This window comes from Bubalus kerabau, chromosome 1 (genome assembly GCF_029407905.1).
Source record: "Bubalus kerabau isolate K-KA32 ecotype Philippines breed swamp buffalo chromosome 1, PCC_UOA_SB_1v2, whole genome shotgun sequence".
Taxonomy (NCBI): domain Eukaryota; kingdom Metazoa; phylum Chordata; class Mammalia; order Artiodactyla; family Bovidae; genus Bubalus; species Bubalus kerabau.
In genome coordinates this window covers 147777677-147799747 of record NC_073624.1, presented here as the reverse complement: position 1 = coordinate 147799747, position 22071 = coordinate 147777677, and the positions used below count along the sequence as shown (strand labels likewise).

Below are 22071 nucleotides of genomic sequence, written 5' to 3'. Positions count from 1 at the left end.
GATATAGTTTATAATAGTAAAAATTTTTGGACATTCTACATTTTCAACAATAGGTAATTAAGTAAATATGAAATTGAATTGATTTATTTTTAAAGGTAAAAAAGATCTGTATTAATATGGAAAGATATTCGTGAAATGTTGAGTGAAAAATCAATTTACAAAAAATGATTTATTTTTACTTAAAAAACATGCGTGTTCAAGAGGGAGGGGACATATATCTGGACTTATGTCTGGTTCATGTTGATGTTTGATGAAAAGAACAAAATTCTGTAAGCAATTTTTCTTCAATTAAAAAATAAGTAAATTAAAAAAAAATATGCATGGAAAAAGTTTTGGAGAATGTACACCAAAATATTAACACGGCTTAGTTTGATGGATTATGATTATAAGTGATTTTTATTTTATTCTTTTTTATTACATTTTAATTAGCTGTTGTTATAAAAATAATGTACACAATAAATTTATAAAAATTATTTAAAAAGTTGCCAGTCCAGGTTCGATGCACGATACTGGATGCTTGGGGCTGGTGCACTGGGACGACCCAGAGGGATGGAATGGGGAGGGAGGAGGGAGGAGGGTTCAGGATGGGGAACACATGTATACCTGTGGCGGATTCATTTTGATATTTGGCAAAACTAATACAATTATGTAAAGTTTAAAAATAAAATAAAATTTAAAAAATTATTTAAAAAATAATTTTAAAGCATTGACTTACTTTTCTGTAAAATTCTAAAATCTGGAGAATCTTCTATCAAGGTCCCTTCTCTATACCACTCAACTTTAGGAGATGGGGCTCCTTTTACTCTGCATTCAAAGACAACTAGCTGACCCTCAGAGGCTGATAAATTTTGTAACATCTGTAATGAGAAGAATACTGTTAGAACCAAAAAGTATCTATTTTTGGAATCTACTTCCAGCAGCTGAGTTTTCCAAAAAGGCACCATTGCTTCTATGTTTGGGTTTTCTCCAAATCTTGTGCATTTCCAGCAGCTTCAATTTGGTGGATCTACATCAAATCTATTTTTAAAGATAGAGTCATCTGTGCCCATAGGATACTTTTTCCTCACTATCTTCTTCCTTCTCTGTTGTAGTGCCAGACAAATACTAGGCAAAATGTTTTGAGGGTTTGCAAAAATACTAATTTTCAGTAAAGTCATTCTGCTTCCTTTGAGAAAATGCCCAAGTAGAGTTTGGTTTTCAGAAATAATAACAATTAAAAAAATCTGCAGTGAGTATATACTAGGTGTATTCAGTATGAAAATAATGTATTTCAGGGGGCTTCCCTGGTGACTCAGTGGTAAAAGAATCTGCCTGGCAATGCAGAAGGCCTGGGTTCAATCCCTGGTCTGGGACGATCCCACATGCTGCAGAGCAACTAAGCCCGAGCGCCACAACTATTGAGCCTGTTCTCCACAGCCCGGGAGCCAAAACTGTAGAACCTGCTCTCTACAGCCCGGGAGCCACAACTACTGAAGCCCCAGTGTTCTGGAGTCTGTGCTCCAAAAGAAGAGAAGCCACTACAAAAAGAAGCCCCTGCACCGCAACCAGAGAGTACCTGTCACTTGCCATAATTGGAGAAAAGCCTGAACAGCGATAAAGACCCAGGGCAGCCAAAAAGTAAATAAATAAAACCTTTTTAAAAAAGAAAGTAATGTATTTTTCCACATAAGAATGTTCCATGAGGTGGGAAATCTTTGTGGCTCAACACTGACTATTTTCTTGGCTTGCTTGTCAACTTTCTGCAGTCCTGGAAATTGATGTTTGTTCTGCTATTTTGTTTTCTGTATGTGTTCTTTACAGTATAGCCTCAGAGTCTGTTGAGGGATATATAGAATGGCAATCTCTATATAATCATAATTGCATGTGAAGTTTTGGGTCATGGTAAAATATGTCATAATTTTGTGAAGGCATCATTAAATGCTCTTCCAAACTTCCACACACACAAATAAAAAGTTTACAAAAATCACTTTCAACTGTAAAATATCAGTCTATTCTGTAACAGACTCTATGGGAGAATAGAACTCACATTTTCCTTTCATAACTTGTCTTTCACTCATCGTGATTTGTGAGCTTAAAGTCACACATTCATTTGTGTTATTGGTACTTCATTTGATTGTGAAAAGCTCTGTTGGCATGTGTGTGGGCACATTTTTACCATAGGCTAAAAGATTACAAATGTGGGAAAGGTTATGATTATCTTCCTCTACAAGCTCTATTAGCAATAAATAATTCAGGCTTTCCTATTATTACAATTTTGGGGTCTGCATTTAGGTATCAGCTCTTGCTTCAGAAGGGGGTGGGAGACTTGGATTTGATCCTTGGGTAGGAAGATCCCCTGCAGTAGGAAATGGCAACCCACCCCAGTATTCTTGCCTGGAGAATTCCATGGACAGAGAAGCTTGGCAGGCTGCGGTACCAGGGATTGCCAAGGGCTGGACACTTTCACTTTACTCTGAGCAACTTTCACTTACATTTCACTTTGGAGAAGGATGGGCCAGTAGTCTTTTTCGCTTTTGTCATTCACTCTGATAAATATTTTATGATTGTTTACAGCTCTTGTCTTAACAACATATGGTATTTTGTGCATGGACCCATCATATTCAGAACATCTGTCTAAGGAATAACAGGGTGAGGAGAACCACATGGCTTTAGCTACCATAGGAGATTTTTACCTGAGAAGGGTGTGTAAGTTGATATTGTGACTGCCAGGGGGCGCCACAGACAAAAGTTAGTGGGTTTGGTGGTTTTTTTTGTTGTTTTTTTTGCATTCCCAAATTTGTTTGCTGAAGGAGTTCAGGATGGAATTTGCAGAGTGGTTTCTGAAGTAATGAGGAACTATTTGATTAAAAGCCTGGTTTTTCCTTGTCTACTCGCAAACAGTGGCTTCTAGTGACAAGAATGTTCTCAATAAGTAGGGAACATCAGTGAGTTTTGGGTGCTCCTGGCAAGCTGGTGAATATGCCCTTCACTTTGATATCTGAGCCAATTCTGTGCGAAAATGGTAGTTTGGGAGTCTATCGAAAACTTTAATGGCAATCAGACATCTCCCTGGGATTCATACATAATGAAGTCTCTTTCTTCTTGAGGCAAAAAAAAAAAAAAAAAGCAAACCCAAAAAAAGTGGCAGCTGCAGAAGGGATTGAATAAAAAAAAGTGTGGCACATTTAAAGAATGAATGTAAGCAGAATGAGGTCAATCTATTCATTCTGACCTGACTTGCAGTTCGGATATATGAACCAAGTCTCTATCTGGCAGTGCTGTGTGTACGTGCTAAGTTGGTTCAGTCGTGTCAGACTCTGTGATGCTATGGACTGTAGCCCACCAGGCTCTTCTGTCCATGGGCTTCTCCAGGCAAGAGTACTGGAGTGGGTCGCCATTTCCTGCTCCAGAGAATCTTCCTGACCCAGGGATTGAACTTTTCTTTCTTATGTCTCCTAAACTGGCAGGAGGCTTCTTTACCACTAGGGCCACCTGGGAAGCCCCAGTCCTGTTTGCAGAAGGACCTCCTTGAGAGAATATGTTACTCATAGTTGAGACCTCTGTTAGCTTGTTGTAAGTACTCACTCGACATTGAAAGCCGAGACCTGTGTTCTGCGGGAGACAATAGCCAAGACACTTGAATGACTACAGTTACAGAACATGCCTGTTAAGTGTCTGTGATATGAGATGGAAGCTTGTTCCCGTGGGGCACATCATCAATACTCAGTAAAGGAGAGGCCCTGGGTCATCTTACAAGCCACTTAGAAAAGGTTGTTGAAGGTCATGATTTGAAGGACAGTGATAGTTGTTATTGCTAAAAGCTGTGCTTTTCTACAAAAGTCTCATGACAAGAAATCGGTTCACATCACTGTCCAAATCAGTTGCACCATTTGAACATTTTGTAAATGGGGCCATGTTCAACACAGCAGTAGGTCTTAGGCTGTTACTAATGACACATTGTATAAGACTTGATCATATTTACCTTGACTTCACTGAAGATGAATAAGACGTGAAACATTCCCCAACAAGCAAAGATTAAGTTAGTCTTAACTAGGAATTACAGATTTGAATTAAAGTCCCTATAATGAAAAGTCTACAACCTGCTGAGGTAAACAGTATCCGAAGTGCAAATCTGTCTTATGTGTGATCACCGTACTGATCATCCAGGAAGACATTCTTTGCGGGGTAACTTGACAACACAACCCTAAGAAGCATGTCTTCCACAGCCATTTGCTATTGGATTTTTTTTATTCTCTGTTCCTGCTAAAGACACTCTGAAGCCACAAAGTGAGGAAAGCAGCAACTCCTTCTTAGCCGAAATGGAAGTGATTCACCACAGAATAAATATTATTGGGTGCCTGCTTTGTACCAAGTGCTGTGTGCAGGTGCTGTAAATGTGACTTGAAAGGACACAGTTGCTGCTCAGTAGATCCCACAGATATAGTGCAGGGACATCCTTGAGAAAAGGCGTCTCCCTTACTGGTTGAAAAGATGTCAGCTACAAGGTTCATATCGTTACTGTATTCTCTTTTTTAAATCTAGTGGCTGCTTTTGCACTTTGGGAGATGCTGGGAATGAATGCTGTAGTGCCTTAGGCTGGAGTTGGATCAGAGCAGTTTTTACTGGTCTAGAACCCTTTTTGCTCCAAGATAGTCACAAGTGTCCAGTGCAACAGTTGAGCCAGAGAAGTCTCTGGAATTGTCAGGTTGGGGAGAGGGGCCCATGTAATCTTCAGGAATCTAGAGCCAACCACCAGCCCAGTTATTTCAGGGCTTCCTGCCTCTGCTATTATATAATGAAGTGCCGTTCTTCAATTTTTCACTTCCCCTGCCCCCTTGCACTCTTCAAATTACTGCTGAAGCAGCTGCAGCCAATGCTGCTGCAGCCTTGAAAGCCCGCCCGAGCAGCTGCTGTTGGAGTGGGCGCAGCGACAGGAGTAAGATTCTAATTTGATCATCTACCTCCCTTCATGTTCAAGGAGTGTGAGCACTGTTTTCCCCCCATAAACAGAGTGAAAGCGTTTTTGATACACTATAGAGGATGGAGGATAGTCGATCTCGTAAAGTATTTAAAAATATAGGTATCCTTCATAAGAGCTTATTTACAAAACAGAGACAGACTCACAGACTTGGAGAAAGAACGTTATGGTTACCAGGGGGAAAGAATGAGGGAAAGGGATAGTTAAGGAGTTTGGGATTGACATGTACATGCTGCTGTATTTAAAATGGGTAACCAACAAGGACCTATTGTACAGCACAGGGACCTCTACTCAGTGTTATGTGACAGCCTGGATGGGAGGGGAGTTTGGGGAAGAATGGATACATGTATATATATGGCTGAGTCCCTTTGCTGTCCACCTGAAACAATCACAACATTGCTAATCAGCTATGAAAAGTGAAAGTGAAAGTCGCTCAGTCGTGTCCGACTCTTTGTGACCCCATAGACTATACAGTCCATGGACTCCAGGCCAGAATACTGGAGTGGGTAGCCTTTCCCTTCTCCAAGGGGTCTTCCCAATCCAGGGATGGAACCCAGGTCTTCCGCATTGCAGGCGGATTCTTCACCAACTGAGCCACAAGGGAAGCCCATACTATATTCAGCAATCCTCCAATATAAAATAAAAAGGTTAAAAAAAAAGTTATCCTCTATAAGTAGAGCAATGAACTAGCATATGGGACCCCACACTTCTTTCAGATTCTACCACTGTTTTGCTGGGCAATCCTCCTTTTCATTTTAACCTTCTCTAAAGAGAAGATAATACCAGTACTTCCCCATCACCAAAGGAGGTAGAAGGGGTTAAATAAAACTTTGCCCTCAAATTGCTTGCCATTCCCTTCTTCAGGGGATCTTCCCAACCCAGAGATTGAACCCAGGTCTTCTGAATTGCAGGCAGATGCTCTACCGTTTGAGCCACCAGGGAGGCCCCTTTTAAAAATGGCTTGTTGCCATTATTGGCAGAGAAATGCTTTGTTGGGCAGTATAGAAGTGAATCATAGGGACTGGAATGCCAGACGTTCCTAAAGAAGTAAATAGAACAAGGAAAAACCCAAGCAAACATATGCCAACGATCGGTTATCACGGCTCACGCCACGTGGTTACCGTCATCAGTGGCTCTGATTCAGAACTTTTCTGATGACACTGGCAGTGACGATGACCTCAGTTCTGCCCTCACTCATGGAAACTAACGCAAGCACACTGTTGCTGATAAGTCCCTCTGGAATCTCAGCCACAGGCTATGCTAGAGCCCTACATCTGAACAACCCTGATCCCATTTATGGAGACAAAAGCACACTTTCCGAGGGCTGAGAAAGCCTCACCAAAGTTTGAGTCTCTGTATTAGAGATTGCTTTCCCACCATGGAGCTAACATTTTTGGAGATTCATCTGATAAACAGCATACACTGATGACTAATTCACTTTCTCATTTTTATTTATCAAAGGCATATATATCATCTGCAAATCAGAGCATCTAATTAGAGGCAGGTTATCAGTCACCACACAAAAACAGCTAACTTGTGACTAACCAGTCCATGAAAATTAAATGTAAAGAATAGTTTTTAAAGTCTTATTAGGCTTTTGGGAATAATTAAGATAGTTTTGGACCTATTATAATCATGGTGGACTCCCATCTAGATATTAGAGAGAGGCTTTAAGGTGCTTGGGAGAGACAGAAAAGTAAACCTTTTTATTATTGTGCTAAATGTTATATCAGAGATATGTACCAGATGATGTAGATGCAGAGAAGACAGCACCCCCAAAGGATGGGAAAGTGTGGAGGGAGGTAAGGACACCTCTCTGCTGTCTGGTTGGGCAGATGGTGGTGAGGAGAAGAGTGGGAGGAGACTTCAGTTTGGGACGGAATAAATTATTCTGTGATTTCGTTACCTTTGAAGAATCAGCACTACCTGACGAAGGTAGTGTTATGACAAATAGGCACGACAGAGTGTTCAGATTTCTCAGCGTTTAAGCTCTGTTTTAAGGCTAGGCGACTTAGCAGTGAACTAAGACAAATAGAGGTAGCTCTGTTAGCTATATTACACACACACACACACACGTCCACTTAAAACTCTTCATTAAAGTCTGGTAGTCACCAAATCAGAACACATTGCTTTCCTACTGCTAGTCTTTGAAAGTAGCAAAACTTAAATTCTGAAAGCAGGTTACAGGAAACATCTGAAAAATCGCGATGCATCTTGTTTCACATAATAATGTTTGCCCACGGTCATGGATAAACATGTCTCACTCAGACTCTGCTTAATTTTGGAAAACCATCTTGGATGAGCTAATATGGTAGAACTTCCCTTAAAACTGATGTTTCTGTGGAAGTTGTGAATTTAGCTCCTCCTTTAGGATCAGTACTTCTTGGAAAAGACACCTTTTTTGTTTTGTTTTTTTTTGGACATTTTTCTCTAATCCATGATTTCTCAACCCCAGAATTAACTGGCATTTTGGATTGGATAATTCTTTGTTGCAGAAGGCTGTCATCTTGTGTATTACAGAATGTTTAGCAGTATCTCTGGATGCCAGCTCCTGTTGTGAAAATCAAAAAGTGTCTCCAGACATTGTCAAATGTCCTTTGAGGAGCAAAATTAACTCAGATCAAGAACCATTGCTCTAAAACATACTTCTGAGAGGATAAGATCTCTTTGGGTTTAAGTTTGGTATTCATATAAAGAACAAATTATAAATCCAGGCATAAACTCCTTTCATGTAGTCTTCATGATTCCAGAACAAATTCAGTGTGACTCAGTTGTTCACCTTTGAATTTACTGTCCTGGGCAACATATAAACAAAGTATGTTATATAAGAGAAAGAACAACAGACAGAAATGAGAGACCTTGTTTCTAGTCCTGATTCTACCAAGGTCTGTGACATTGGATAGATTGTTTAATCTCTCTGCCTACCCTTGGTTTTTTTTTTTTTTTTGTCATTTATAAAGAAAGTTCCTGAGTAAAATTTCCAGTTCTAAAGACAAAGATTATGAGACTCAGAATTTAATGCCGCTACAATAGTTGACACTATGGATTAGAAAAAGAAAGCTCTTTGTCCTTGAGTGACAAAGTCTATATTAAGCCTTCTGAGAGCATGTAACTGCATCTCCTTGAGCACCAGACATCCAGAGAAAATTGTGGAGTGCTTAGAAACCTTATCACCTGACCCGTCGGTGGGGCTACCGTGTTTAAAGCAGTAGGATGGCCATAGAGATCAGTGTGGTGAATGGGGATGGGGATGACCTCTCCCTTATTACACAAACTGTTATTAGACATCTCCGACTTCAGGAGGCATGGTAACAGCTACCACAAAAACCCAAACCCTATAGTGTATTTATAAGAGAACAAAATCCTGAGATCAAATCAGTGAATCTTGGATCCTGCAACTTTGAGTATTGTGGTGTGTTTAAAGCCATGGCAGAAAGAAGTAACATTTTGATTACCTTTGTAAACACAGGAGCTGCAATGATAGGTTTTCCATCCAATCCTTGCAGGTAGTTTGTAGGGCTCTGACACTGTTAGAAGGGAACCAACAATAGATTCATTGTCACTAGAATTATCAGGTAGGTAGGTAGATAGATGGTAGATACATATAACAAGCTAAAGAATTTGGTGTATGAAATTAATCTAAAACCGAAGACTGACATTTTCTATGTCATGATTCACAGACATCAAATTACTATTTCTTCCTACATCACAGTGGCTGTAAATATGTGCCCCCCGTCACCATCCCCTTACATACAGAGCTAAGTAATGAACCTTAACCCCTTGTAGAGGTTCCATAGACTCTTGAGGCTTCACAGATCACAGTTTGAAAACTACTGGATTAGAACTAAAATATGACCCCTCTGCATTACTAAATGGGTCAGATAAGTATGCTGAAGAAAATTTTAAAAAAATTTAAGGTTTTAGATCTTTATATACATCAATATTTAAATATACAACAACACATTACAAGTGTGTTTATATTAATATGATTTCATATTTTAATGTATATGCATTGCTGTTCAGTCACTAAGTTGTGTCTGACTCTTTGAGACTCCATGGACTGCAGCACACCAGGCTTCCCTGTCCTTCACTATCTCCTGGAGTTTGCAAAGATATGCATATAGATATGCAAAGAAAATGCCTGAAACGGATAGAAAGTATTAACAGGAGGTACCTCTGAAGAGTGGGCGCACAGAAGTAGAATGTTGATTAAGTTTTTACTTAGTATGCTTTTTGTATTTTTTAAGTGTTTTTACAATAAGCATGTACTATCATTATCATCATAATCAACCTGAAGGATGAGAGACTTTACGATTTTCTGAAAGTTGTTTTAATGGTTACTCTATCTTAGAAAGTAGAATTTTTTTTTTTTTTTTAATAGCTCCATGAACCGAGTTTCATGAGAGTCCTGGGCCAGTGGGAGAGCTGGCAGCTCATTGTATATGTAATCCATGCCCTTCATAAAGCTGGGATATCAGAGACTAACTTGTAGAGTTTCTTTTCCTATGAAACTTGCCTATGAAGTTACAGAACATGTTCCCAAAGCCAGGGGAACTACTGATATCATATACCGGCAGTACAAAGTGATTATCATGACTATAGACGTGTGTTGCCCAAGGTCATTATGAAATTGCACCAGAGGAGAACATGATCGTGCCATACAAGAGGGTCATGGTCACAGTGCCTGCTTGTCACAGTTCAGGGCACTTGTGTTTCACTTAGATTCTTGTACCTGCTGGATGGTTGATACCCTGGGCTGGGCCACCACAGGCTGGGTTTGGGGTACTGCTGAAGGAATGGCTGCAGAAGTAGTGGGAGGCGATGCCACCTCATTTGGCTTCTGGACTCTGAGAAACGATTAAAATACAGATTATAAAACAGACCTGTCATTCTTGTGAAAATTCTTTCAGCAAAGCTTTCAGCACTGCTTACAAAACTTTTTGTTCAACATTATCGCACAAACATTTATTGAGGGCTTCTTTGCTGTACACTTTGTTAGGCAATGTAAACAGGAAGATAAGACGCCAGTTCTGTCCTTGAGTTCACTGCGGTTCGCAGAGCTGGGGACTCAAACATGTTCATAGCTGAGATTCAAGACAAGTGCTATGACAGTGCATGTGCACAAAATTTTCTGAGGTTGGTTTTGTTGTTGCCCTCTGTGTTTGTCTTCCCCCTCCCATTCCAAGGAGGAGGCCAGGCTTTGTAAATTTTTGCTTCTGGGATTTTGATGTGGCAAACAGCAGAAATAGCCCAAGACAATGAGCTCTTCATCTTTACACAAATTAAATTAAAGAGATTGTTTGAAGGGCAGGGGAGCCAGAAAGTATTCTTGAGAAGTCTGCAGAGGGGAGATTATTTCAGTTTTGTTGTAGGAAAGAGAGAGGTCTGGGTATCTTGCCAGAGAACCTAACAAGAGAGAGAACCTGAGTCCAGACAGAATGGCAATCCTTTGATTAAAGGCTCCCAGTCTTGCTAACCATATCAGTCCCTAAGCATGTCAGGAAGAAACAAAGGGCTGGACATGAAGGGACCTTGAGATCTGGGACATAGGCCTCCCACCCTAATCTGTGGGGGTAGATGACCGATGTCAGGATAGGCTCCTCTTTTGTCTGTATGTTACCTCTCTTTGCCTTAGCTTCCACATGTATAAAATGAGGAAATAATAATTCTTACCTCACAGGGTAAAATAAGGTAATTCATGTAAGATGCTTAGTGTGTGTGTTAGTTGCTCAGTTGTGTCCGACCCTTTGTGACCCCATGGACTGTATAGCCTGCCAGGCTCCTCTGTCTATGGGATTTCCCAGGCAAGAACACTAGAGTGGGTTGCTGTTCCCTTCTCCATGGTATCTTCCCGACCCAGGGATTGAACCTGGGTCTCCTGCATTGCAGGCAGATTCTTTACCATCTGAGTCACCAGAGAAGATGCTTAGAGCAATGTTTAATACCACACTATATATCTATATCTATGTCTGTGTCTGTATCTGTCTATATCTCAGGAATCTTTGCTCAATGTTGGAGGCAAAACTGAAAGTGAAAGTGCAAGTCGCTCAGTCATGTCTGACTCTTTGTGACCCTGTAGACTGTACAGTCCATGGAATTCTCCAGGCCAGAATACTGGAGTGGGTAGCCTTTCCCATCTCCAGGGGATCTTCCCAACCCAGGGATCGAATCCAGGTCTCCCGCATTGCAGGTGGATTCTTTACCAGCTGAGCCACAAGAGAAGCCTTGGCGGCAAAAGGGACACCCAATAATGACTGAATATTTTCCCAGAGCCAGGTAGAGTAGGGTCTCAGAAGCAGAATCATTTTATGGTGTAGAGGCCATTGGTATTCCTGAAGCATCCATTTTCTTCTTCTACGATAACAGAACCCCTGATTTCTTTCCATGGCTACTCCAAAAAAAGATTGCATTTCCCAACCCTCCTTGATGCTAACTGTGGCCACACGACTACTTTCTGGTCATGGGATATGAAGGATAGTGCTGTATGTAATTTAAGAGAGATGACCTTAAAACGGGGGTTGGGTATGTCCTTTATTCCTTTCAATCTTAGATTGAGAAGATGAGGCCGCATCTTGGAAAGAGGCAGAAAGCTGGAAGCAGACTGGAGTCCAGTGCAAGGTGGAGTTGTTTTACCAGCCAAATTCATATTTTTTATGTAAAGGAGAAAAATATTTGTCTTATTTAAGTTACTGTTATTTGGGGTCTCTATTCATACCCAACTGGAGCTAAATCCTAACTACCACAAGTAGATTTAAAGAAAATGAACAAATGAGATATTTCTTATTTAAGTTTGTATGTCAAATTCATACCCATTAGGCTTGCAAGCCATGTTATGAGAGCCTTGAGGAACGAGTGATGTGCAGTGGAGAAGAAGCTTATTATGTGACGTGACTGGGTTTTGGAGGATAAATAAGAGTTTGCCAGGCAGAAGTGATTGGGCAATCTTAGCAAAGTGAACAGAATGAAATGGCAGCTGTGTAGAGAGCCTGAGGTGGGAGAATGGTTGAGGAGGGGCAGGAAAGCCTGACTGATACTCGAGTGAATAAAGTTTTGTATGCCCGTGTTGAGATTTTTTTTTTTAATGTTTTTGCTTGTTTTGTTTGATTTTTATTTTCCAATAGACAATACTTTTTTAAGTCAAGAAAATGATAAGCTCAGAATGATCTTTTAACTGGGTGGTTTGGAAACTATAAAAGAGAGAAAAAGATTGGAGCACCTATAAAGAGGTGATTGGCATAAAGGGAGAGGAATGAAGAAAAAACTGAACTGAAGCCATGGGAATGACATGGAAGAAGGTTAAAGGGAGAAATAATTTACTCTGGTTATAAGTTTTCATATGTGAACAAAAGCTGAAAGCAGTTTGCCATTCCAAAGTAGACATGTGTGTGTTAGTCGCTTGGTTGTGTCCGACTCTGCGACCCCGTGGACTATAGCCCACCAGGCTCCTCTGTCCATAGGATTCTCCATGCAAGAATACTGGAGCGGATAGCCATTTCCTTCTCCAGAGGATCTTCCCGACCCAGGGACTGAACCTGGATCTCCTACTTTGCAGGCAGATTCTTTAGCATCTGAGTCACCAGAGAAGCCTAAGATAGGCATACTCCCTTCCCCCACTGCCACTCCCCAGTTTGAAGAATAAGTCATGATTTCTACACTTAAGGAGCTTGCCCTCTGTGGAAGAGGATAGAATATGCAAATTCAGTTAACAACTCCTTACTCTTTCAGACATTGCCTGTGTTTCAGAAAGTCTCAAGAGACGACTGTTTCTAGTTCCTATGCTTTCTGTCCACAATTTCCTCTGCCTGAAACACCCTTTCCTCTCTTGCTTGGGAATCTCCACCTACTGTTCTTTTAAGAACCAGCTTAGGGTCCCCAGCTCTGTGACACCTTTCCTGATCTCCTTCCCTCCCCAAACAATAAGGGGTCCTTTGTGTCAAATCCTTAAACCCTGCACATGGTTCTGTCATAGTCTATTATACTTTATTACTCTTACTGTCTATATACATGGTGTACATTTTTTGCTATATTTGCTATATGTATATTTCTTTCTACTAGGCTGTGAGCTTCTTGAAGGCAGGAAGCATCTGATTTTTCTTGGTACCCAGTGCATCTAGTGAAGCATTCGATATAGTGCTACTCTATAGGTATAGAGTAGGTGCTTAGCCAACGGTTGTGGAAAGTAATGTAACTTTGTTCAGTACCCAATACTTTAGCAAAAAGGTTGTAACTTGCCCAGATAACTTATACATATATTTTTGGCTCACCAGATTGTGTGTTATTTTGAGTACTATTCTTTAGTCAGAAAACATGATTTTTTTTGGACCACTGAGTTATTTGTTCTTATTCTTTAGATATAAGTATGATGGTGTTTTATAGGTGATATTTCATTTTTAAAACATTGGGAACACTAATCTTTTAAGGAACAACAAACAAAGAAATAGCTTTTTACCCAAAGTCACTCTTTTTTTTTTTTTCTGATGTCATACCCTGCAGCCCCATTCTTCAAGTTTTACTAAACAATTAGCAGTTTTCTCAGGACCTGAGGATTCTAAATAAGATAGAAAATTGGAATTACCGATTCATTTCGTCCTTGTTAGGGTCCCCTTCTGAGTCTGAAGAAGAAACCCCTGGAAAAATAAAAACAAGTCATGTAAAGATAATTTCTTAAACCAGCATTTGAAGATTTATGGAAGTTTAGACCTAGAAATAAACTCAGTGATTCCCTGAACTAACACCCATTTTACAGATAAGAAACTATACCCTAAGTAGTTGAAGTGCTTGCTCAGGTCACATGCCTACTTAGTGACAGAATTCAAATTAACTGGTCCAGGGATTTCCCTGGCAGTCTAGTGGTTAAGATGCTGTGATTCCATTGCAATTAGGCACCGGTTCGATCCCTGGTCAGGGAACTAAGATCCCACATGCCATGAGGCATGGCAAAAAAATAAAAGAAAAACAAATTAACTGGCCCAAATTCTGTGGGTTCTTTTATATAAAACACCTGCTGACACCTTTAGATTAACAGAGCAGTGTTTGCAGACATTCTGTATTGTCCATAAATCCTCTTGCTCTTGGCCTACACAGATTAAATAAAAGAAGGGATTACATTAGATTCCAAACATTGTAGGTGTAGGTGGATGCCCTTCCGTCCAGTACTAATATTAACAAGTCACTCTTCATCTTGGGAGATGGGAGTATTTGAAGCTCTTCTGCCAAAAATTTTTAAAAATCAGCAATCGAATCTCAGCACTGTTAGCAGAGCTTTGATCCCTGATTTGTTTCTTAATATAGTGAATTCCAGGAAGATATCACAAAACTAAATCTGGAGGTATTTGTGTACTCCAAAAATTTGAGGATGAAAAAATATAACATCTATTTATGTATTATTCGTTTTTAGTATCATTATTCATATATCTATTCAATAAGTGAAGTGAGGTGAAGTGAAGTCGCTCAGTCGTGTCTGACTCTTTGCGACCCCATGGACTCCATCCATGAGATTTACCAGGCAAGAATACTGGAGTGGGTTGCCATTTCCTTCTCCAATCTATTCAATAAAAGTTTATTAAATAACCACTATGTACCTGGTACTACATAAGGTATTAGAGATATAAAGAAGAATGAGACAGTTCTAACCTTTATATCATAAGAATACAATATTTAAGTGCTAAAAGCAAGGCATGCATAAGGTATTATAGATGATAAAAGTACTGAAGAATGGCTCCCAGGAAAAACGCAGAAGATGAGAGGAAACAGGATCAAAAACTTAGGTCGATATATAAGGTACATAAATTGATTCCTCCCTAAAATTAGTCATATAAGTTTGGTACTGATATTAATGCCTTTCCAAGGCTCCGAGGTGGTCTTCCTGCTTCTATGTTTGACTCCTTTTGGTATATTTTCAGCTGGGAGCCAGAGTGACCTTGTTAAAAACTAAGTCAGATCATGTTACAACTCTGCCTGGAATCCTTCAGAGCCTCCTATCTCAGAGGAAAAGCCAGGTCCTTGCAGTGACCCGTGAGGACCTACGTGATCTTCTCACTGCCTCCTCTCACCTCCACCCCATCCTGAACTTCTGACCTGCTCATCTTTGTACCTAAGACATGCACACTCCCTCTTCTGAGCCACTACGCTTGCTGATTTCACTCCCTAGAGTATTCTTCCTTTGAATATCCCTGTGACTCACTCCCTCACTTCCTTCAGGTCTTCATTTATATGTCATATGGTAAATTAGGTCTTGTACAGCAATCTGTACACACACACGCACACACGCATGCATGTGTGCATTCACATACTTCCTATCCCTTCTACTTCCTGTCATAGTGCTCATATATACTGTAAGATAACAGAAAACATAAATTGTTCTCTCTGCCCCTGATTCCTGGCACAGAGCTCCTAAAACCCTTATAATCCCCTAAGTGATGAGCACTTAAGAGCATCTCTTGCTCTAATATTTGTCTTTAACCCTGCCTCTGACTCAGGGCTTCTAAAACTCTAATAAATTCCTAAGTGATGAGAGCACTGGGAGCATCTTTGTTCCAATGAGGTGACTTTGGGTGGCTTCTGGATGGGGGCTGGTCACCCAGAAGACCAAGCTGTGATTGTATGTGTGTGTGCTAAGCTGTTTTATGTCCACCTTTCTGTGATCCTGTGGACTGTAACCCAGGAGGTTCATCTGTCCAAAGGATTCTCCAGGCAAGAATACTGGAGTGGGTTGCCATTCCCTCTTCCAGGGGATCTTTCCAACCCAGGGATTGAACCCATGTCTCTTTTATCTTCTGTACTGGCAGACGGGTTCTTTACCACTGGCACCACCTGGGAAGCCCTACGGTGATTAGAAGCTTGGAATTTTCAATCCTACCACATCATACTCCAGAGAAGGAAGGCAGGCCAGAAATGGAGTTAAGAGTTGATCATGCCTGTGTGAGAACACCTCCATAAAGTCCCAGTAGTGTGGGGTTTGGAGAACTTCCAGGTTGATGAACATAAGCACACTGGGAGGACCACACATGGCAACTTCATGGTGGCAGAACCCCTGTGCTCAGGGGCCTCCCACACCTCTCCCTGTGTATCACTTCACCTGGCAGAACCCCTGTGCTCAGGGGCCTCCCACACCTCTCCCTGTGTATCACTTCACCTGGCTGATCATGTGTATCCTTTATCACACCCTGTAGTAAACTGGCAAACATAAATAAGTGTTTCCCTGAGTTCTGTGAGCAACTCTAACAAATTAATTGAACCTGAAAAGGGGGTTGTGAGAACCTCCAATTTGTAGCCAAGTCAGACAGATGTTGTGGGTAATCTGAGCACCTACTCCCTGTGATTGGCATCTGAAGTGGGGTAGGAGCAGTCCTGTGGGACTGAGCTCTTAACTTGTTGGATCTGACCCTATCTCCAGGTAGATGGGTCAGAACTGAGTTAATTGTAGGAAACCAAATTGGTGCCATGAAAAATTGTTTGTTGGTGTGAGAACCATCTCCCTTATCACACACACACACACACACACACACACACACACACATTGAATTTGTATTAGAACTATTTCATGTATCTCACATAAGTATATATTTTGTTTATCTCATATATTTTCTCTCCTATGACAGTGTTATTGCCATCTGTCCATGAACCTGGGGATTTTTGTCTATTTGTCTCACCGCTGTTTTCCTCACTGAAGAGTGTGTGGTAGAGCAAGCCCTTAATAAATATTTATTATGTATTTATTTAACTTATTTATTATAACTATATATATTATTAGTAAGTACCATGCTCCAAGAGTATTTTGCTTTACCTTCTATGTAAATCTCAGCAGAAGTTGAATCTGTCCCATAGATGTTAGAAGCAAAGCAGGAATAACGTCCAGTGTCCTCTTCAAAGGCTTCAGCAATGGTCAGTGAGTGCAGATTTCCTGCCTGGATGATGTGAATGTCTGGGGAATTTTCAAGCTCCTTGCCTTCACAGTACCACCTGCAAGGAAGAATATTGGCAGGATTGAAATGTGAGAAGTAATAACATAAATGGCTCCAGATGTTCCCTAAGAAGAAAATTGTGGCAAACTTGGAGTCAAAACATTAAACGATCCAGTATTATGGTATAATTTGGTTGTAACAATGAGAAGAGCTGGCAGGATTCAAGTCATGATGACACTATATTCGGGAAATTAGAAAGCAGCTCCTATTAAGAATGATACAACCAGAGGAAGACGAAGAGATTTCGAACACTGCCAACCACGGAGAGCACGGTCTTTGATGTGGAACTTGACCTACAGCATTCTATAGTATGCATTCAGTAAGTGCTACTTTAGCTTATTTGGAAGGAATCTAAGGGATATTAACGGTTTGTGAAGTTAAAGTTGAACACTCATTCCCTACTACAAAATTGCATCAGACCTAGCTAAATTAAAGTTATTTTGATTGGTTACTTGAATCATTAGATAAGGGGGCTGGCTCGTATTTTCCTAGGAGTGACCCAACTCTGGCAAATAACCCAAGTTAAATATATTTCTATATGTTATGGCATTTTATTGTGATGTATATACTTGAGGTTAGAAATTTTTATTATGAAAGTTTTTCACCAGAAGTTTACACTAAGTAATGCATAAAATAATGTTTAAAATGTGAAGGTACCTAATAAGAGGAAAAGACATTAAAATCACATGGAAATAGGGGTTTCACTGGTGGCTCAGTGATAATGACTCCACCAGCCAATGCAGGAGACAGGGGTTCCATCCCCGGTCCAGGAAGATCCCACATGCCATGGGGTGACTAAAGTCTGTGTGCCACAACTGCTGAGCCTGTGTTCTAGAACCCAGGAGCCCCAACTATTTTGAGCCCACATGCCGCAACTGCCGAAGTCTGAATGCTCTAGAGCCTGGGCTCTGCAGCAAGAGAAGCCACCAAAATGAGTAGCCTCCGCTCGCCACAACTAGAGAAAAGCCTGCATAGCAATGAAGATCCAGCACGGTCAAATAATAAATAAACTACATGGAAAAATCATTGTTCATGCTATTGATTGGCAAAAGCCTGAAAGTTTAACCGCTCCATATACTGCTAGTAGGAATGCAGAATGGTACAACCCCTATGAAAATATGGCAGCGTCTACCAAAATTACTGATTACATTTATCCTTTGACTCAACAGTCCCACTTGTGGAATCTATCATACAGTTACACTTGTTTATTCGCAAAGTCGTATCCAACTCTTTTGTGACCCCATGGACTGTAGCCTGTCAGGCTCCTCTGTCCATGGGATTTCCTGGGCAAGAATACTGAAGTGGGTTTCCATTTCCTTCTCCAGGGCCTCTTCCTGACCCAGCGTTCGAACCTGTGTCTTCTGTATTGGCAGGCGGATTCTTTACTACTGAGCCACCAAGAAAGCCTACAGATACACTTGCATACATACAAAATGACAAATGTGTAGGTTACTTATTTAAATAGTATAAGGTTGGAAACGACCTAAGTGGCTATCACTAGGGGACTGATGAAATAAACTCTGGAACAGCCTCGTAATAGAGCGCTATGCAGCTCTGGAAAGAGAATGGAAAAGATCACTACGTACTCATATGGAAAGAACCTGAAGATACATAGTTAAGAATTTAGCAGTAAGGTGTGAAATAGTACATGGAGAGGATTAGCTTTTGTATAACAATTGTGGGTTGTTATGCATTGAATTATTCCCCACCCCCTCCCCTCCGCCCCCGAAAGATATGTTGAAGTCCTAAGTACTTGGGAATATGGCCTTATTTGGAAATAAGGTCTTTGCAGATAAAATCAAGTTATGAAGAAGTTATTAGCATGGCCCTAATCCAATATGAGTGGAGTTCTTCAAGAAGAGAACAACTTCAAGTGAGGACAGTGACATACAGGGAGAATGACATGATAACACAGGTAGAAACTGGAATGATGCAGCTGCAAGTCAAGGAATGCCAAGGAACGCCACCACCAGAAGCTAGAAAAGACTAGGAAGGAGTCCACTTTGAATCTCAGATGGAGCACGGCCCTGCTGATGTTTTGATTCTGGACTCCTAGCCTCTAGTGCTGTGAGACAGTACATTTCTGCTGTGAAAGCCATCCAGTTTGTGGTGCTCTGTTACAGTAGCACAAGGATGTCAACCCCGGGGCAAAAAATCAGATATAGCCATGTTGTTTGCATATACATAAAGAAAGCTAAAAGAATAAAGTGAAAATCAAAGTGGCTTCCTATTGAGGTGAGGGGAAACAAGATGAATGAAGACAAATGTGAGATGTCTCAGTGTACCCCTTTTATAATTGTTTCCATATTTAAGTAATAATTATTAATCAGCATCCTCATAAGAAGTAATTGGGGAGGAGGCATTACCATTATTCAATGGCCAGAATGAAGGAGTCCAGGTAATTGCTAATCTTTCTTGTAATTTCAGATCTAACCATTCAGTGCTTGAACCTTTCCCTCCCACCATTTGTAAAGCAAGATTCTAAAGCACGTTTAAGAAAACTCACCTATTCAATGACTTCTCAAGAGATAAACTTTCCTCTGCTGTTCCATAAATACATCATATTCACCTCTACATTCAAGCCTCTGTTCATGTTTGTCTCTTTCTGAGATTCTCTTCCTCACCTTTCAGCTACTGCAAATAGAACTCATCCATTAGTTTGGCTCAGATATCACCTCCTACGCAAAGCACCTTTTACCATCAATTCTCAGTGATTGTTACCTTACCTTTTTTTTTTTTGTCACTTTACTTTTTTAAAAAACCTATATTATGTCATACAAGTCTTGATTATACACTGTCTTTGATTATTCTCGATTTGGGAGAACTTGTCTCACCAGTTTCACTAAATTTTAAGCTCCTTTGTATGTAGAGATGGTACCTGACAAGCTTGGACAGTTTTCTATACATTCTCTCCTTTGGCCATTGTATCATCCCTTAGTTTCAATTAACACTTCTACTTGGGGTAATATCCAAACCTGCCTTCTTTTACTTCTGGATCTCCTCTCCCATCATTCTCCCTTCACTATGTTGCAACCACACTGGTCTTTTTCCTAGTCTCTGAACACATTAAACTACTCTCCATATTAGGATTTTTGTACTTCCTAAAATCCTTATCCCCCAGTCTTTATAAAAACAGGCCCTTCTCATCAGTCAGACCTCAGTTCAAATGTCACCTTCCCTTCCTAATGTAGCTTCTTTATCCTCAGACACCATCACATTATTCTCTTGTGTTATCCTCACAGCACTTATTATTATCTGAAATTATCTTACATGCTTGCTTATTTTGTTATTGTTTGCTTCTCCTACTAAGCTGTAAAGTCCATTAGAGGATCTTATCAGTCTTATGAATATAATCCCACACCTATGACAACATCTTGGCACATAGTAGTAGGTATGCAGAAAATACGTGTTGGATTTGTTGAAAGAACAAATGATGGAAATAATTGATCATTAATATTTTGTGGGTACTTTATTATTTGCTTTCATTAAATCCTATGCCAGTGTTTGCTCTGTTGTGGCAGCAGAGGTGCATGCAGCTGCTGAAATGGGTCCCTAAGTCTCCCAGAGCATCAATCTCAGCAAGACCCCATGGAACTTGTAGGAGCACACCCTCAGAGTATGTGTAGTTGTAAATACAAATAGTGAGCATCCAGACAAACATTTCCACTGACAATTACCCTAACATGAGAATAAAGGAGATTTTTAAAGGGATTAAAAAAAAAAAATCACAAGGACCAAAAGAATGGGGAGGGAGACAAGAGCAGACCTGAGGCCTTAATCACTTTTGAAAGGTGGAAAGCAGAATGAGAAGCCAGGAGAGTTGAAAAATCTGAATACCAGGTGTCTGCTTGGGGATGTCATTGAGAAGAAGGCAATTTGTGCAGTAGAATCCCAGAAAGTTACAGGATTTGGAGATGCAAGTTTGGTGGAAACACTAAGAATAGGGGAGGAGATACAGAGCTTAAAATAGGGTCACTGATTTCAGGTTGAAAAAATGAGTATTTATATTCCCACAGCAGGCCACATCCTTTCTTCTGAGCAGTTAAGAGATGCCCTAGGATGAAGGCTGAGTTGTTGGCTGCATGAGCAGCTGCTCCATATTGGAGCAAGAGGAAAAGGGGCTTCAGGCACAGTTTCTCCAGGGAAAAAACAAATGGGCTTGGTGGCTTAACTGCATGGAAAGGACTATTTATTAATAGGACATGTTTTACAAAGGTATTGGAGAACTGAAACAAATTGTGACAAGACCAGAGAGCCAAGCACATAAAAACCATACAGTCATCAACTCCAGGTGAAAAAAGTTGTACAGGCAAGAAAAACAGTCCCTTCTCCCTACTGGATTTGGCAGAAAATAATACTTACATAGTAACAAGAAGTTATACATTAAAAAATTTTAAAACAACAGTGTGATATGAGGCAATGAAGGAAGGAACAACGGAAGTTCTGGTCTGGTGAAGGGGTGCTAACCCACCATCTTCTGGAACAGGAAGTCAAGAAAAAATAGCATTAGCATACCAAGCAATTGTGGTTTATAAGCATATTATAGCGGTTCTTTTGACTTTCTATGAAGACAAAACTATTTTCATATAATGTAAGATATTATCTGCCTTTTCACTGTGTTAATATTTACACCGATGGTGCAAAAGCCACAATGGGTAAAATCGGTGCTTTAGCAGAAGCTGATGAGGGGTCACTGTGTTTTCCATTGTCACACTTGCAGTTAAAAAAAATCCAGGTTCACTTAAAAATGTCATTGATTAAGCAGTAAAAGTCATCTCAACCTTGAGTCCACATCTTTTTAGCATTCTGAGTGGTGAAATGGGAGGTAGCACACAGCATTTCTACTGAATATGGAAGAGCAACCGTGAACTTCCTGATGTTCAAGCTGGTTTTAGAAAAGGCAGAGGAACCAGAGATCAAATTGCCAACATCTGCTGGATCATGGAAAAAGCAAGAGAGTTCCAGAAAAACATCTATTTCTGCTTTATTGACTGTGCCAAAGCCTTTGACTGTGTGGATCACAATAAACTGTGGAAAATTCTGAAAGAGATGGGAATACCAGACCACCTGATCTGCCTCTTGAGAAATTTGTATGCAGGTCAGGAAGCAACAGTTAGAACTGGACATGGAACAACAGACTGGTTCCAAAGA

General features: G+C 40.4%; 1 protein-coding gene and 1 long non-coding RNA gene across 5 annotated transcripts in view; one reads left to right on the top strand and one right to left on the bottom strand.

Moving 5' to 3' along the window:
* The window catches only part of LOC129659513 (uncharacterized), a 41480-nt gene extending 40069 nt beyond the window's left edge, over positions 1–1411 (top strand). For both annotated transcript variants that reach the window (XR_008718105.1, XR_008718103.1), the window contains one exon: positions 1275–1411. This is a non-coding gene — a long non-coding RNA (uncharacterized LOC129659513). The remainder of the gene's footprint in view (positions 1–1274) is intronic.
* MYPN (myopalladin) overlaps positions 1–22071 on the bottom strand; it is a 114553-nt gene that overhangs the window by 49432 nt on the left and 43050 nt on the right. For all 3 annotated transcript variants that reach the window (XM_055590938.1, XM_055590927.1, XM_055590918.1), the window contains 5 exons: positions 16743–16918; positions 13533–13584; positions 9690–9804; positions 8413–8484; positions 716–857 (listed from right to left, as the gene is read on the bottom strand). In XM_055590938.1, the coding sequence (XP_055446913.1) occupies positions 716–857; positions 8413–8484; positions 9690–9804; positions 13533–13540 (337 nt within the window). In that variant the 5' untranslated portion in view covers positions 13541–13584; positions 16743–16918. The remainder of the gene's footprint in view (positions 1–715; positions 858–8412; positions 8485–9689; positions 9805–13532; positions 13585–16742; positions 16919–22071) is intronic.